The sequence below is a fragment of the Drosophila miranda genome, chromosome XR (genome assembly GCF_003369915.1).
Source record: "Drosophila miranda strain MSH22 chromosome XR, D.miranda_PacBio2.1, whole genome shotgun sequence".
Lineage (NCBI taxonomy): Eukaryota > Metazoa > Arthropoda > Insecta > Diptera > Drosophilidae > Drosophila > Drosophila miranda.
The window spans coordinates 26,269,489-26,287,663 of NC_046674.1; the positions used below are offsets into that span (position 1 = coordinate 26,269,489).

The 18,175-nt window shown below is 50.1% G+C and overlaps 2 protein-coding genes across 5 annotated transcripts; one reads left to right on the plus strand and one right to left on the minus strand.

Moving 5' to 3' along the window:
* Positions 1-1,614: 1,614 nt before the first annotated feature.
* On the plus strand, positions 1,615-16,267 carry LOC108152037. Of its 4 annotated transcripts, none has more exons than XM_017281031.2 (13): positions 1,615-1,775; positions 2,943-6,295; positions 7,775-8,140; positions 8,896-9,358; positions 9,447-10,210; positions 10,287-10,551; positions 10,626-10,790; positions 10,866-11,432; positions 11,717-12,163; positions 13,967-14,151; positions 14,217-14,734; positions 14,789-14,982; positions 15,054-16,267. In XM_017281031.2, the coding sequence occupies exons 2-12, from the start codon at positions 2,961-2,963 to the stop codon at positions 14,923-14,925; spliced, it is 7,212 nt and encodes a 2,403-aa protein (XP_017136520.1). In that variant the 5' UTR covers positions 1,615-1,775; positions 2,943-2,960; the 3' UTR covers positions 14,926-14,982; positions 15,054-16,267. The 4 variants fall into 4 exon arrangements, with proteins under 4 accessions (XP_017136520.1, XP_017136519.1, XP_017136524.1 ...); XM_017281030.2 differs by lacking the exon at positions 1,615-1,775 and adding an exon at positions 2,647-2,832; XM_017281035.2 differs by lacking the exons at positions 1,615-1,775; positions 11,717-12,163 and adding an exon at positions 2,647-2,832.
* Positions 16,268-16,539: 272 nt separating this feature from the next.
* Positions 16,540-18,165, minus strand: LOC108152821 (box C/D snoRNA protein 1). Its single transcript, XM_017282414.2, has 3 exons — positions 18,079-18,165; positions 17,233-18,020; positions 16,540-17,171 (listed from the first exon to the last, which is right to left on the minus strand). The coding sequence occupies exons 1-3, from the start codon at positions 18,111-18,113 to the stop codon at positions 16,951-16,953; spliced, it is 1,044 nt and encodes a 347-aa protein (XP_017137903.1). The 5' UTR covers positions 18,114-18,165; the 3' UTR covers positions 16,540-16,950.
* Positions 18,166-18,175: the final 10 nt, after the last annotated feature.

Sequence of the window (18,175 nt, forward strand, 5' to 3'; positions counted from 1 at the left end):
TGCAGCCAGCTTAAATGTCCGCGCTATAGTCTGCGATCAGGCAGCAGTAAGCACGGCGGCTCTTGAAAAAATAGACCGTGAAAGATTGATCAGTCCGCCAGTCCCTCAGTTCGTGTGCGATTAGGTACATCTATTCAAGAGTGTTATAAATAACTTCTTGAAACATGACATAATTACACCAGTCGGAAAAGCGTTGTAGAAAAGTGAAAAAGTTATCGAAAAGTTTTATGAAGTCGATTCATTAAACTCTTTTCGTTTGGCACCTAAGCTAACAGAAAAGCACATCGATCCGAAACGATTTGATTACATGAAAACCAATTTGGCGGTCAACATGTTTTTAAATACGGTCAGCACAGGCATTCAAATGTTTGCTGATCGTGGTACTTTTGAAGACACGGATGCAGCCATTGCTTTGTGCTGGTCGGGGGTCGTCCTATTGGCGTTAGTCTGGGTCGCAAAGGTTTAAGTATGCTCAGCGTAAAAGATTCGTTGCGGTGGTTTGAAGACGCTCCTTGCAGATTGGGTGCGGAGGTTGAGCTCCGAAAAGAAAATTGGTTGCGGAGGTTCACGTAGGCTCCGTGGAGAAAATTGGTTGCGGAGGTTCAGCTCCGAGGAAAAATTGGATGCGGAGGTTCAATTATGCTCTAAAGAGAAGATTGGGTGAGGAGGTTCAAGTACGCTCCATGGGGAAGATTGCGGTGGCTCAACTTCGAGGAAAAATTGGATGCGGAGGTTCAATTATGCTCTGAAGAGAAGATTGGGTGCGCAGGTTCAATTACGCTTCTTGGAGCAGATTGGGTGAGGAGGTTCAAGTACGCTCCATGGGGAAGATTGGGTGCGGTGGCTCAACTCCGAAGAAAATATAGAATGTGAATTTTTACGCACGCGACTTGGCTTATATATCCTAAAGTCAGCTGTTCCTCCTCTTCCTTGGGAATAACATATCGCGTCAGAGTAGTCCTAACGCGTTCTTTGGGCTCAGCTTGGCTTTTGCGTAATGGTCACACTATGCATATCGCTTGGTATTGTGACCGTTTTGCGGCTGTAGTATTGGACTGCGATGTTACTGTGTGAGAGCGTTGCCCTCGCGCTTTTGTGATTATTATTTCAAAACAACAGTCACTGCTCTGTTACGAATAACTTGTTGTTGACTTTTTTGCTTAAATCTTATTTTAGACACAAATAAATTAAAGGAAGCATATAAAATAAGCCTATTTTGTAGGAACTTAAATTATCAAGGGGGTAAAATTCTGTGTTTAGGGCTGAGGGTCCTCTCCTAATATTAAACCAAATATCAAAAGAGAGGAATATGATATCCAAGGCACATTAGCCCTTTGTCGACCAGTGGGCAATAAAATACACTCCACGTAAAATGTGAATATTGAAGAGTTTAACGCAGCTTAGGTGAGATATCTTTCGTGGTCTTTTTTTTAAGTTAAGATGAAGGATAGCATGTACCTAAAAGAGTAATTATTGTTTTGTATAATTTTCGGCGGTAGAACTCAAGTTTTTATCTAGTTTAAATAAATGGGGCTTAAGTGGGCTAAGTTCGTTTTTCATCCATATATTTATGGTATATTTTGGTATATTTCTGAGGGTCAGTCTTTATATTGTATCGGTAAAGTCGCATCCCTAGTCGAGTTGGCATTTGCACGGCAGGAAAAGTTTTAATGGTTAAATAGACTACCAATTTAGCTACAACTAATTTAGTAAATGTATTTGTTAGTCAATATCGAGAACAGTTCTTTGTGCGTGTAAAACAACGAGTTTTTTGTGTAAGTAATGGCCCAAAATTGTCCATATCTCCGCTAATTGAAAGCTGTTGCGGAGCGGAGCAAAAAAAATAAAACGGACGGCCTGACAACTCTCATCCACTTGTACTTGCGTGCGTGTGTGTGTGTGTGTGTGTGAGCGGCTCTCAGAAGGCGGTGTGTGTGTGAGTTTCCTGTGTTAACACCAGTGTTATTTTTATAATAAATTGACAATGGCAACTGACCAAAGAGCCTAACCAAGAAGTATTATTATAGTACATATGAAGCAAGTGACAATCCGCAAGAATCTGGGGACTGGGGACATCCGCTGGGATCACCACCGCTATAGCCAATCTTTCCATCTCTCTCTCTCTCTCTCTTCAAACCACTGCTCCAATTATTTTTTTGTTTCGAGTGTTTTCACTTTTGACGTTCAAAGCAAAAGGAAAAAAGAGCGCATTGAAAATATTGAAATAATTTATATATACAACCGATCAGCCCATCGAAAATTATTAACTTGCAAATCCAGAAATCAAGAAAAAAATTATCAAAACGAACTCACGAAAAACCTGCTGCGTTAAGAAGAGAGCGAAAACAGTGGTAAGGTAACCAGTAACAGAAGAGGAAGAGAGAGGGATAGAGTAACAGCAGAGGTGGCTGAGGAGGGGAATGAACGGACGGACGGACCCAAAAGCAAACGTCCACGTAAACTTTTAACGTTTTGCTTTTGATGTGTTTTTTTTCTGCATTTTTTCTTAACTGAACCGAGGTTCTGTTTTTTGTATTTTTTTTTTTGTATGGCGATAAGGATTTTATTTTATTTCATCGGAGAGCATAAGAAGAAACGGTAACTTTGCATACATATACATAATTCATCTGGAAAAACGGGTTTTTTCGTTACCGAGCTGTGATGTCTTGGCTGAAGGCTCGTGCTCGTGCCCGTGTGCTCAGCCTCACAGAGTCATTCAAGGAGGCCGGCAAGGGGGGGGAGGATGTAATAGAAGTGTGTGTGTCGTCCACTGCGGCGGATTCAATGGGTGAAACATTCCATGGAAATTATGCAAGAACTGGGCAGGAACAGGTAGTAGTAGCGCCCGCTGGCTTTTTGATTCGATTCGATTCCCTGCTCCTTCTGTGTGCAAGTGCGTATGTTTCCTGATAACTAATCATTGAAATTTCCTGTTCTTACAGCTAAAGGAGAGCCCGAACATGCTGCATAACAATGCTTCCTGGCTGCCAACTCAGCAGCATCCTCAGCAGCATCCTCAGCAGCAGGCACAGCTGCAGCAGCACCAGGCACAGCAGCAGGCACATCTCCATCAGCAGCAACTGCAACACCAACAGCAGCAGCAGCCGCAGCCTGTCTATGCCAGCCAAATTTTTCAACAGCAACAGGCACCACCACCACTTGGCCAGCAGCAACAATACTGGCCAGAGGAGCAGCAGCACCCGCAGCAGCAGCAGCAGCACCCGCAGCAGCAGCAGCAGCACCCGCAGCAGCAGCAGCAGCCGCCGCTAAATTACAGCAACTACTTTGCAGTCCCAGGTGGTGGTCAGCAGGCGCCATCGAATCTGCCTCAGCCAGAGTTACATCCCCCTCAAATGTATTACCATCCTCCTCCACCTCAAACAACAACTCCGCAACATCAGATGAATCCCGAAGTCCCAATGGATTCCTTTGACAACAGTAGCAGCAGCATCCAGAATAACAACAACATCAACACCGGCAGCACCAGCAGCGGACGGAACGATGGCTGGGGAGACTGGGGCGATTGGAATGAGACGAACAATAACAACAACAACAGCAACAACAATAGCCAGAGCCACAGCAACGAGGCCGTGCTGGAGCCACCGCCAAGTAACTTAGTCGAGGACGCATTCAACATGCAGGGGTCGCAGGGCAGCAGCTGGCAGGCCTTCGCCAACCACAACAACAACAGTAGCAAAAATTTGGAACTTCCGCCACCCGTGGAACAGCAGCCGCTACAGCCACCACCGCTACAGCCACCACCGCTACAGCCACCACTGCTACAGCCGCTGCAGCAGCACCTCCAACAACTCCATTTGCAACAGCCTCCGCTAGAGGTGGGCCAGGAACCAGAACTAGATGCGATTGTGCCGCCGCGAGCCTTTCAGAATCAACCATCTGCGACTGGAGGGGCAGAAGAGGCACCAGGAGGAGTAGGTGGATTGGTGGCAATAGCTCCACCTGCTGCCCTGCCACCGATCACTGCCAGTCCAGGTGGCAACCCCTTCAAGCGTTCCACTGGACCCAGCAAACGGGTCAACATACTGGCTGCCACACAAGGAAGTGCCTCTGCTCCTCCGCAGCCGGCCACGGCACTCGCGCCACTACCAGCACAAGGTCCTGTGACAGCAGCAACAGCAGCAGTAGTAGCACCAACAGCTGGGGTAATCTTTGGTCTGGCCGCAGAGCAGCAGCCGGAACATTTCAATATATTGACAACGCCGGCAGTTCCGGGATCGAGTCCCACAGTTGCATCCTCCATTTATGGAATACCCGCGCCATCCACACAGCAGCAGCAGCTGGTGATTCCGCCATCACTCCACGAGTCGTCACCCCTGGAGATGGGGGCCGCCTATGAGAACCTGGAGGTACTAGCCGCACCCAACGACGAGCGGGCACAGTATCTGCAGACCAGTCACCTGTCGGAGCAGCCCGAGGGGGAGGGGGAAGCCAACTGGGAGGCGGAGACGGATACTGGCCTGTTGCCGCCGCCCGGTTTGTCGCGTTTGGTGCTGGGCCAGCCGGAGTTGGAGCAGCAGCGACTCGTCACGGGCACCGAACAGCCACCGGCCACGGCCATGAATGTTGTTCAGGCGGCCCTTCATATGGAGGAGCGTCAGGCCGATGGCGAGGACACCTCCGAGGGGGAGCAGCCGCCCCTCCGTGTCGATGATCGCAATCTCTATCAGACGCCGCCACGTCGTGTGGTGACGGGTGTGGAGACGACTCCCACCGTGTCTGTGCGGGAGCAGCGTGAGGTTGTCCTCGATGGCGAGAATCTGGAGGATCGGGACGAGCCACCACCAAACCTTGCCTTAGGCGGAGTTCCGGCTGTCGTTCCGGAGCTGCCGCTACAGCAACAACAACATCACAGCCTCCCCGAAGATGCCGAGGCCATGCATCACAATCCCGCATCACAGTCGGCTCCAGCGGCTGCCTCTTCCGGCGCCATCGCCTCTTACCAGCAGCCCCTGCAGCAGCTGCAGCAGAACCAGCAGCAACAACAGCAACAACAACAGCAGCAGCAGCAACAGAGATTGGAGAAGAAGCGTCCCCAAGCCGGCCACAGGATGTCGCGGATAGGAAATGCCTCATTGGACCTGGAGTCTGACGAGGAGTCGGACGATTTTCTGCTCAGCGAACGCGAGCGAGAACGCGACAGGGAGCACGATCGACGAGACCTGCTCGATGATCGGCGCGAACGTCGTGGTGGTGGTGGGGGTCATGGCCACTACAACAACTACGACGGCGAGACGGAGGACTCTGTGCGGGGCGCCGGCCCACCCGGACCTGGGGAGAGCAAGTCCGTGCGGGACAGTCATCGCCGCAGCCACGAGGGCAACAGCCAGCCGTCGACGCATGGTCGGCGTCGCAATCCAGACACAGACCTGGAACGGGAGCGGGAACGCGATCGGGATCGGGAGCGCAACTGGCGCCGGCGATCGAACAAGTACCACAGCGGCGGAGAGGATCAGGAGCGTTACCCGGAGCACTCTCGCCGCTACAACAACAGCAACTACGATGGAGAGTCCGATGGTCCCGATTCGAGCCACATGGGCGCTGACAGCGAGATGCTGCTAGATGGAGGAAGCGTTGGCCCTGGCGGCGGACCCAGCAGCATAGGTGGCCGCAGCAGCAAGAATGGCGGCAGAGACCGCCAGAGACGCACTGGGACCGCGCCCGAGGAAGACTACGACTATGATGACTATGAGCGAGAGCGTGGCCAATACTCGACTCGTCGCTCCATCAAGCAGTCGGAGAAGAGCAGCCGCCAGAGCGGTGGGAGGCGCGATCGCGATCGTGGTCATGAGGCCACCAGCGATCAACGGCCACAGAGGCGCAGCAACGATGATAGCACCCTGGAACGGCGACGTCGCCATCCGCATCCTGATCAACGGCACTGGGACGGGTACGAGGAGTACCGCCGGAAGAGCTCTCGCAACAGCGACCTGGAAAAGGAGCGCACCAATGGCGGTGGTGGCGGCGGCGGCGGTGGCGGTGGCAGTGGCAGCTCCAAGCGACGCAACTACGCCCCGTATGCGGGAACTGGATACGATCCGTACGGAATGTACGAGCAGATGTCGAGAAATCCCCGAGCCTATGCGGACTCGTACGCCAAGTTCTATGCCCAAATGCTCAACTCGATGACGGCAGCGGCTCCGTACACCATGGCCGGTGTCGCTCCGGCCCAGCACCAGCATCAGCAGCAGCAGACGATGATTAATGCAGGAGTCCAAATGACGGATGTCATACGGACGACTGGTAAGGAGGGTGACCTGCTTACAGAACGAGAACGGTAAGTGGACCAACTGGATCCTGTATCCTGCATCCGTTTTCAAAAACGGTTGACTTCAATCCTTCAGCCCGCCGCCCCCTCAGATCTTGCAGAAATCGAGACACTCGCTGGTGTTGAGCGTCACCAATGCGGTACCTTCCAATTGGAAAGCCGCCCTGTACTCCCTATGTGACGTCACTCACGTATGGGTCTTGTCTGGATTCTGTTGCGACACTTTATTTGCTATAAGTGTTTCGTCGTCGAAGCTTTCCAAAGAGAGAAAGAGAGAGCGAGCTAGCGAGCTAGCGATTCTCTCATAATCTCTATCTCCCTCCAATTGGTGCCGCATTTGTCAAAAATCCATCCCTCTGCAAGGTCGCGAAGGGGTTAAAGGGTTTCGGGTATTGTCGATCGAGTATTGTTTTTTGCATTCCTTGAGTTTGTTGGTTTATCCGTTTTGTTAACTTTATACCTACAACCACCCACCCACCCATACATATGTGCGTGCATACATGTACCCGTATGTACATGTATATGTATGGCTATCTCTCTCCCTCTTAATCAGTCCTGATTCCCCATTCCCCCCTCGTTGACGTAGCAATTGCTCCCTTATCCGTATCTGTATCTGTACCTGTATCTATGCCTCTCTCCGCGTGATGCTAATCTCAAATGTTGATTAACACGTGTATACCCACCGCCTCCCACCCGTTCCACCTTCTGTTCCACCCGTTAATTGTTGAGGTTGGATTTTGGGAATTAACCCAAAGAAATGCTAATTTGTAGATACTCGTAATGATTAGTTAATGGTTAGATAGAAAGAGGTTCTCGGTGTACTATCGTAATACCGATCGATCGTGTACTATCCTGTATGCGTATTGCCGTATTACCTTGCACACAACACACCCGCTCTTCATCCACCGTCATCATCGCCACCCACCCACCCACACACCCACTCATGAATCGATCTGTTCGTTCCGCTCAACCTGATCTTTCATTCGCCTTGCGCATGCTCGCCTCAGCTTTCAGTTTTCTGTGCGTGTATGTAGGTGTATTCCCCTCTCACTCACTCACTGTTCCGTTTCGATCCGTTCCGGCTCCTGCTCCACTTCCATTCCATATTCCATGTGTGTGTGTGTGTGTGTGTGTGTGTGTGTGTGTGTGTGTGTGTGAGTGTTGTTGTTTTCTACTAACAAAGCACATCAGAAGCAAAGCAATTGCAAAAGAAGCAAGCAATAGCAAAATCAAGGTACACCAACATTAAGGTATGGCAGTCCGCCGCGGCGCTCTCTCGCTCGGATCGCAGATGCAGCTACTATGTGAGCAGAGAATGGTAGATCCAGGTCCTGCAGTGGCTCACCTTACTTTTGGTATACCATGATCGTATACTGTGATCGTATATAACCTTTAAAACACTGTTCTCGTTTCTAACCAAATTCACAAAAACAAAACGCAAAAACGCCAAACATCATTTGTGCCTTCCTCCCTACTCCCCATGTCTAGGTATACACACGCATACATACAAAATCAAGATAACGAATACCATCGTCGACATTATAACGAGCTGCTCTACCAGCAACAGCTCCAGCAACAGTTCCAGCACCAGCAGCAGCTACTGCAGCAGCTACAGCAGCAGCATGAGTTTCTTAACCGCAGCATGGTGGACATTGAGGCGGCGGCGGACAGCAGTGCCAGCTTCTATGGCGGCGGTGAATCGTTTAGCAGCCGGAGATTTATCTATGGGCATCATTTCCTGGCCAGTGCCCGATCGCTAAGCAATCTAAATGCGGCGGATACGAATGGAACAGGACGAAGCTCACGTTGCAGCGGCCTATATTATGCTGGCTCTGAATGCGGCCTCGATATCAGGTGGTCACAAAATCTCAATGAAAAGTCTCTTTCTCTCTCTAAATATATCCAAACAACAAAGTCCCCCACTCTGCTGAGTCTTCGTTACTCTCCAGCTCTCGTAGGTCCTCCTTCTCCTTCCTCCTGGCATCCGGGACGTTTTTATGCATTTACAAGGATCACAATGTCTGTCCCACTCCCACTCTCACTCCCCATCCCACTCACTCATGCTTTGGCTTTGTCCATTACATTCCATCTGTTTTGTTATGCGCCAGGGCTGTATGGAGGAAAGCGTTTGGGTTTCTATCGACTTATCGATTGCTTTTGGGCGCCCCATCTCTCAGGTCTATCTTTTTCAGTGTCTCTCGCTGGGATGTGTTTTGGGGAGTTGTGGAGTTTTTTGGGGTGGGGGGAAATTAGTCCGTCCGACTGAATAGAATCTAAGCAAATAATCAAATCATTTCATTCCGTTCCATTCCGTTCCATTCCGTTCCATTCTTCTCTCTTTTGTATCGTATCTCCTGACGAAACGTTTATACTCTGCTGCATGCGGAGGGGCACTTTCTAAGCCCAACCTCTCGACGATCGATCCCCTGTCGCCTGTCCCCGTGTCCCATATATCCCTCCCCGCTGTCCTGCCTTCAGTTTTGCATGGAAAACTTTTGTTAGTTTCACATTTGATTTGTTTCCATTATTTTGTGTGTTGCCCTCCTTTCTCACTTTTCTACTCGTTTCTAATCTATTCCCTGACTGTTTTTGCTGTTCTGCTCGCCCAGAGCTGGCGATGTGGCAGCAACTTCTCTGTCCTCTTACGGTGGCCTGGCTGCGGCTGCAGCTGCAGCTGCCCCGACATCGGTGGCCCGTCCGCCCAGGAGGCGCACCCCACTTATGTACAACCGGCCGCATCTAGTAGCCTCGTACGCGATGAGCCTGCTACTGAAGGTGAAGCCAAAGTACGCCGGACGCGGCCGCCTGCGCAACGATGTGGAGGTGGCGGCACCGCGCTTCCGTGACGGCACAAGCAGTTTGCTGCGCATGTACCCGGGACCCCTGCAGGGCCGCAAGTTGCACAAGGACAAGATCATTAGTTTCTGCAAGGAGCAGATACGACTCGGCCCCACCCGCGGCTGCACGCTGCTGTATGCCACGCAGAAGAAGCCCCAGGGCTCCGTGGAGAAGTACCGGTCCTCGCACGCACTCATGTGGAATCTGCTCATCCTTCTGCTGCGCCAGAACGGGGTAAGTCATTTGTAATTCGTCGTTCACATTCACAGCGTATTCTGGGCATCCTTCATTAAGCTCCTCCACATTCTCTTTCGCCCCTTAGTACATTGCCGACACGGATGTGGGCGATCTGCTGCTGGAGAACCAGCAGGAGTATCCCTACAATCCGGCCGAGCTGGATACCGCGTCCGAAACAGAGCCCGACGCCTATCCCGAGGCATCGGAGCGAGCGGAGCCGGCTGTGGATTCGGAAGCTGAGAGCGAAGCGGCTGCCACCAGGGCCAGTCCATCCCCAGACGACGACGACGAAGAGCCTGCCGTTCCTGGCGCTGGGGCTGGTGCTGATGCCTCCAGCGGTGCTGGCGGCACGGGGAAAGGGAATCCAGCGACGCTATCGGAGCAGGCGGCCACGGACAAGTTCCGCAGCTATGTCCTGCGCGGCAATGTGGAGGAGGCTCTCCAGTGGGCCACCGATAACAACCTGTGGACGCACGCCTTCTTTCTGGCTCTGTACGAGGACCGCTATGCCCTGACAGACGTGGCCCAGAAGTTCCTCAATCGCGCCATCAAGGCCAACGATCCGCTGCAGACGCTCTACCAGATGAAGAGCTGCCACACACCGGCCTGCGTCAGCCAGCTGAGGGACGAGCAGTGGGGCGACTGGCGCTCCCACCTCTCCATTCTCGTGACGAACAAGTCGCGCCAACCGGAGTACGATCGCAGCTCGGTGGTAGCCCTGGGTGACACGCTCTTCCAGCGCGGTGACATATATGCGGCCCACTTCTGCTATCTGGTCGCCCAGGAGGAGTTTGGACGATACGACAGCTCAGCCACCCAGCTGACGGCGCTAACGGCCAACGTTCCGAGGTAAATGGCAATGTCCAGTGCCCATCGATCATAGCTCAAAGATAGCACTTTTTAATATTCTGATTCTGATCCACAGACTCATCCTGCTGGGCGCCTCCCACTACAAGCATTTCAACGAGTTTGCCAGCAACGAGGCCATCATCATGACGGAGATCTACGAGTACGCCCGCTCGCTGTTCGACCAAAAGTTCAGCATTCCCAACTTCCAGCACTACAAGTTCCTGCTGGCCACGCGCATCCTCGACTATGGACAGCATTTCCGCTGCACCAACTACCTGGAGCAGATAGCCAAACACATTGAACTCAAGCCCGAGAGCTACGACAGTGATTTTATTCAGCGCGTAAGTTCTGAGAACCCTCTAATGCAACCCGCTTCCTTTAATCTCTGTGACGCCATGTGATGTGTTTTCTGTAGGTTTGCGGCCTGGCCGAGCGTTTGCGCTACCACGATCCCATCCTGATCAATCGGGTGTCGTTTGCAGGTCCTCCGATTGGCAACAACAGCGGCAGCAGCAGCAAGGACCCCGCCGCGCCTGAGGAGAAGGCCTGGTTGCGTCAGCTGCGTGACATGGCCGATATGGTGAGTGATCCACTCGAATCTCTCTGTGGAATTGTTTTCTCTTGACCGAGTTTTTGTTTGATTTTTGATTGGCAGGAGCTGCAGGTGCAGCAGCAACAGCATCAGGAGCTGCAGAGGCAGCAACAACAGCAACAACAGCAACAGCAGCAGAACGACATCGATCAGCAATTCGCGGAGGTGAACCAACAGTTCCGGGAGCTTAATATGCAATATGATGGTGGCAACTTAGAGGATACCCTACATCTGCCCAAGGAGCAGCCACCTTTGCCTGATGTGCACCAGCAACAGCTGCCAGAGCAGCAGATGCACCAGCAGCAGCAATACTACGAGCCAACGCCGCAGACGCTGCTGCAGCCTCACGTACAGCCGCAGGAGGAGCTACCAACTGAACCGTATGGCCAGCAGACCCAACAGTTACAGCAGCAACCGCAACAGATGTACTACGATCCCAATGCAACAACAGCACAGCACTACGAGCAGCAACAGCAACAGCAGGTTGCTGCCCCCTATGGCGGCCACATAGAACCAGCGGCCGAGGCATATTCTGGTGGTGGCCAAACAGTGGATCCAGCAGCAGTTTCAGCTCCTGGCTATGGATATGACTACTGGTCGGGCACGCAGCAGCCGCCCTATGGCGATGAGGTGGGTGCTGGAATGATTTCCATATAGAAAGTGGTAGAATGTTTGTTTCTTTTGTTATTTATGTCCCTTGTGTCCCCTGATATGTCCTGCCCCTGATTCTTCCATGTGTTGTTTTGTTGTATTTGATTTCGTTCTAAGTTTCTGAGTTCTTTTCTGTCGTGACCCTTGACCCTTGTGTTCTGTTGTAGCCATGCAAATAGGAATCCATATAAATATGCTAACGAGTTTCTAATTCAAACACACACACACTTCAACGCACACACGCACACATTATTGGAATGCAGCGAACGGAAGGAATTGAGAATTTGAATGAGAACCAAGATACAGACACAGGACATGATGATAAGGATAAGGACAAGGAGGATGAACAGAAGATGTTACAGCTGCAACAAAAGCAGCAACAACATCAGCTTCAGCTGCACCTGCAACAGCACTTGCAACAGCATCAGCAGCAGCAAAAACTAAAGCAACAACCACACTATCGCAGTAACAGCAGCAACAATCCCTTGAAAGGCTCGAAGGCACCAGTTACAAAGTCTGGCATGGAGATGGAGAGGACAAAGACACTCCTCCGCCAAATGGCAGCATCCTCCGCTACTAAGCCACAGACAGCAGTCACAACACGTCTCACAAAAGCAGAACCAGCAGCAGCAGCAGAAGGAGCAATTGAGGCAGCAGAAGCGATGACAACGCCAGCGCCAGCAGCAACAAAGGCATTCAATTTGAATGATGTAAGTAGCTTTACTACCATAAATAAACGACACCAAGCTACCAGCAACAGCAGCAGCAGCAGCCACAGCAATATTTGCAACCGCAGCAGCATATCAACTACACCTGCCGCCGCCGCAGCAGCAGCAGCCATTCCTAAGCAATTAATTAGTTGTAGAAAATCGAACATCAGTCAAAATAGTTGTCATGTTTTATCAACGCCCAAAACGCTTACAACGCCCACACGTTTCATAGCCGCTAGGGCGGCCATAGCGAAGTCCTCCACAGCGTCCAAGATTACAACAACCACAACCAGCGGAGGAATCAGAGGAGGAACAGCAGCTGGAGCAGGAGCAGGATCAGGAGTAGTTAAGCGGGTCAACTTTAACTTACCATCGACCATTGATGAGTCCTCCGAGCAGGAGCAGGAACTGGAAATCGAACAACAGAATGACAACAGTATGGCTTTGACTCAGGCCCAGCCGCATTTTAAGCCAACGGCCGCGGCCACTAGGCTCTGCCGCAAGCCGCACATAGTATTTAATGGGACCTATCCAATTGATATGCCTCTGAGTCAGGCGCAGGCGCAGGCCCAGTCCCAGACCCAGGCTCAGACTCAGTCCAAGAGCAACAGCTATGACCCCGAGGCGAATGCAGATCGCAGCGAGTTGCAGCGCTATCGGTACATGCTACGTGACTACGTGATCGATGAAGATGCCGAGGGCGAAGAGCAGGCCGAGGAAGACGACGAGTTTGCGGAGGAGCTGATGGGCTATGGGGATGAGGATGACTGCTACGATGACGACGATGATGATGGCAATGACGATGACGATGATGACGACGAAGATGGCGACTACTATGGGATGGTGCAGGACCATGATTTCCTTAACAAATATGGCATCATCCAGAGCAAGCCATCGGCTGGACAAACTAGAGCTGGAGCTGGAACAGGAGCCTCAACCTCAGCGGTTGGGGCTGCCGCTGCACAGCCACAGCATGTGTGGTCCATGCAGGAGCTGATTGCGAATCCCGCCATTCCGCTCAACTACAAGAAGATGTGCTCCGAGGTGGAGCAGAGTCTGAGTAAATTCGAGACGTATCTGGATAGCAAGCAGCAGCAGCAGCAGAAGAAGAAGGGAGGAGCAGTGCGAACCTACGAGATTGATGCACCCACCAGCAGCAGCCACAGTCAGGGGGAGGCGCTTAGTTCTAAGAAAAGATTGTAAACAGACACAGTCTTGGCCCTCTGCCCGTAGTCGAATAATCCAGCAATCGATTGCATCGATTCCTTGATCTCACTACCAAAAAACAGAACAGTAGTTCTCTTGCCAAAATCTTTCAGTTATTTGAGAGAGGTGAAAGAGAGCGTTTGGAGTTTGAGTACCTGGAGCTTGTCTAACTGTTAAACTATATATAGTATATATATATATCCTTGTAAGCCTTCGCTAGCCCATAAGCCTTTTAATGATACTGAAATCTATCTACCGAGAGATACAGATAGGAAGAGAATATGATCGAATGTGAAGAGAGTGTTTTGACTGCGCCAGTTTTGCCCGTTTGCCCGTTTCGCCCGTTTTGCCCACGATTCTGTTTCTGTTGTTCATTTATTACGCCCCGAACTAACCAACTAAAACTAGAACTAAAGCTACAATTAAAACACAAACTAAACTCGTATTTTCATTGTTAACTAACCTTGCATACTGCATACTACGTTCTGAAATAGCCAAAGATCTCAAGAATAGTACCTATCGACAGCTACAAATCAAACAACTAATCCAATGCCATTTTTTAACTCCGCATTCGAATTCCGAATTCGCATTCGACAGCTTCAGCATCAGCAACAACAGCCACAGGGTGGGAGACCAGCAATCTCAATGCCAAAATCCAAGAGCTACGGGGATGAGGACGATGGTGCGGCTACGGGCACGGTCACGGCCACAGCCCGAGCAGCGGCCGGCAGTAAGCCAGCAGCAGGAGCAGGAGGCAAACAAGGTTCGGGTGGAGAAATTGGGTAAGTCTCGACACTCCAAGAGACCCATCAATCATCCTAATCATATTTCTCTCTTGTGTGTGCAGTGCACCTGGCAATCAGAATGCCGGGTGGTTCGGGGGATTGTGGAACAAGTTGTCGCTGAAACCGAAGAACCAAATGATTCTGCCGGATGACAAGAATCCCACCATTGTGTGGGACAAAGAGCGCAAGTGCTGGACCAACACCGAAGGCAATTCGGATGAGGCGGAAAGCTTTAAGCCGCCGCCAAAGATGAGTGACTTAGGCATGGGAATGGGCATCATGGGTGCGCCACCTCCAAATATGCTGGGCAGCATGCCCTCACCCCATCTGATGAGTGGGCACGATGCGGTGGCGGCGGCGGCCCCACATCACCCACAAATGTATGGGAATCCGCATGACTATGCAGCTGCTGCTGTCCCGACGCCCGAGCTATATCCAGCTTCGGTGCCATCGCCAGCTCCAGCGCCTGCGATACCATCGGCAGACCTCGGCATCAACACACCAGCAGCACTGGCACCAGCTCCCGGTGGCACCCAGCCCAAGCTGCAGTCGAACATTTTTAAAATGCAGCGCAATCGCAGTAAGATATGCCCCCCGCAAAACAGAGAGTGCTCTAAACTATTCGCTTCTGCAGCTCTAAAGAACTCGTATGTGGACGTGTTCAATCCTTCGGGTGCCCCCATGTCAGCGGCGTCCGAGAATGTCCTCGCCCCCATAATGGCGCCGGCTGCAGTGCCACAAGGGGGTTACTTTGTTCCAGGAGGACCCTGAATGCGCTCCTGCGCATTAGCAGTAACGGGGGTGCCAGAACCCAAATGCCAGCGAAATGTGAGTGGGACCGGTCCGTAGCCCACAGTGGAGCCTCCTCCTCGACTGATTCGATATATTTCTCTTTCTAGCTGAACTTCGAGCTACGTAAAAACTACCAGACCAGAAGACCAGACCACACACGCACACATAACCAGAGCACACGCACACACACACCCATCCACCCTGCCACCTGCCTGCCTGCCACATGAAACACACACACAAAAGGTGACCACAGGTGGCCACAGGGGCGGGGGGAAAAATTTCGCAGGAGAAATGACACTTACCGCCTCGCCCCAACAACAAAAACTACTGAACAAGATGATCCGATTATAACTTGCATTAATTAACCCTGTTGTCTGTCCTTTACCAACCTTATCTTAGTGTTTGTGTGTGTTAGTGGTGTGTGTGTGTATGTGTAGTGGTGCATGTGTACGACCATCCTTCGAACGATCTTTAAATGTTTAGCGAAAAGATGAAACCAATTTGTGTACTAATAGCAAAATATATATGTAATACCCATCCCCCCCATCCAGTCCCGCTCTATCGCGTTCTATCCTAAAATCCTACTCCCACTCCCCTCCCCAACCCAACAAAGCAATTTCTGTTTATATATATGATATTTCTTTTGTATGTTGCATAGTTTTTATGATTATTTTTTGTTGTTGTTGTATAGAGCTGATGTATGAGAAGGGAATGATGACAAAGAGATATGTATTCAAAGAGCGGGAGGTGGGAGCGCAGGACACACAAGACAGAACAGAACAGGTCATTGGTTTATGCATTATTCAACCTTTTAAAAACATCTATCTACCTATCTATCTATATATACGAGTATATTTATATACAAATATGTATGTGTATGTGTGGTATGTGTGCACCTATCTCTAATCGAAATTCTTGTGTGTTTTCTATATAGTTGAATTATCGAATTGATAGATGCGATCCTCGACTTGTTTTTTTTTTTTTTTGGTTCTCTGTGTCCCTTCTGAGATGCGATGCGATTGGTGTGCAAAATATGATTTAATATGAAATATGATTCCAATTACTATATATTATTTTGTTTTATATTTTATTTTGTTAGAATTGAATTGTGTTTATTTTTGTTGCTCTGATGCTTTAATGCTTAATTTAAATTAAAACGAAAAACTGGTGCAGGCAAAAACGACAAAAACAAACCCTAAAATATGGAAAGAAGAAAGGCAATGATAAGGCAAACCTACATATATACATATAAATATAACTATATATATAAGCACACATATGTATTATGTACAAACATCTATAAAATCGAAATTTCTGCTAATTGGTGTTTCAAAATTAAACTAAAGATCCTCCGGTCCAGCCTGCTGATATACATGCATATATATAGACATACATACATATGTATATACTGCATATACGAGTATATAAAGGTACTGAAAACCGAACCGAATTGTACACAAATGTCCCAAATTAGCCCCAAGCTGTAACTTGTTGTTTTTTCACACTTCGATATACATATATATATATATATATTATGATTTCTGATGGTTGGGACGAACAGATCCGATCCCCAATTCGAGCAGAAACTTGGTATACAATTCTAAACGTTTAATTAGCCTAAAATAAAACCTAAATCAAATGTGTATGAGAGAAAAATACAACAAAATTTATGTAAAAATACATCCAACCACATCATTATTTTATTTGGCAGAGGTAGGACATGCATAAGGCTCTGTTTCATTTACTTTATTTTTCATTATCGTAATACTGGCCAGAGAAGGACATAAGGCATCTCTTCTGATTTATCTTCGCTTGTGCTGCTTGCGACTTCTCCGCTAATATTGAGGTACTAGATAATGCAACACAGGATCCTCTTATTAAGGCTAAGGATCGATCAGACGCTTGGATCTTCCCTAGTTTCCTTCTGTTTTGCCACAAGCTAGTCATAGACTACCAAATCTCAATCTTAAACTCTGTCGCTTCTGCTTTGGCTATTCTCCTGGTTTACAGCTCGATGTCTTCACGAAACATTCCTTCAATACCACAGTGATCTGTGTCCCCGTCGTCGTCAGAATAAGCAGCAGCTAATGCATGGTAGACATCGTGAATCTCATCAAAATCGTGCAGTATCTTTGCCTTTTTCGGTGTATTCGCAGATGCTGGCTCCTCCTCTTCCGATTGGGAATCAGATGCGTTTCCTGTGAGCTCATCATCCGATTCTTTATCTGTAAGGAAAGTGAAATGAATTTCAGGAGTTGCACGCACCTAGAGGACTTGAAAACTTACCACTGTCTATCGTCTCGTAGCCAGCCGGAGGATGCGGCGCATAGGTGACAAAGATGGTAGGGAACTCCACAATAGTCTTGCCGGAGAGATTCTCGCGCAGCGTTTTGTTTGCCTCCAGGTGATAGCAGCGAGTGGCGCTGCGCCGGACGCCCTCGGCCTGCAGCCAAAAGCTCAGGCCACCAATGCCCACCGTTTGATAGCGGACGAGGCCTTTGCGATTCTTGCGGGCCGTCTCCTGCTTGGGATCCACATACTTAAGGAGGAGGGCGGCCAGAGTCAGTTCTTCATCACAGCGAGCATCCACAAAGTGGGCGGACTTCGTCTGGTCATGCTCCTCCTTCTCTTCCTCTGCAGCATTCGCAAACAGCCAATCGATGCGCCAATAGAAGCGATTCCGCTTCCAGTCCAGAAATGTGGTGTTCTCCTTGTGCCGACTGAAGAGCGGCAGCAGCAGGGAAAGCTTAATGTTCCGCTTTTGGGCTGCCGCGCGCATGCGATGCTGCGGCCCTGGCAGGTATCGCTGCTGCTGGGTGTAGCGCTTGGCGTGGTCGCCCTTGCGGTCATCCGCGTACCGTGTGCACTCCTCCAGGAAGTAGTAATCGCTCATCATTTCTCGGGCCGTCATCTCGCTCAGTGGCACGAACTTGGTGCGATCCCGCAGACCATCGCAGTCGAGCTCCCTCTTGTGTATCTGGACGCAGGCCACGCTGCAGGTCTTCACTTCGCACTTGGGGCAGGCATATTGGGCTTCCTTTGCGGCACATACCTCGCAAAGGCCCAGGCGCAGGCTGTCCGAAAATATTACGCCTTGAATTTCACTCAAATTCTCATTGAAATATACCATACCTTTTAACAGAAGTGCCCGCCTTTTCCTCCGACATTTCATTGACTGAGTGTATGTATGATGAATAGCGCGCACGTGCTCTCCATCTTGTTTTACTTT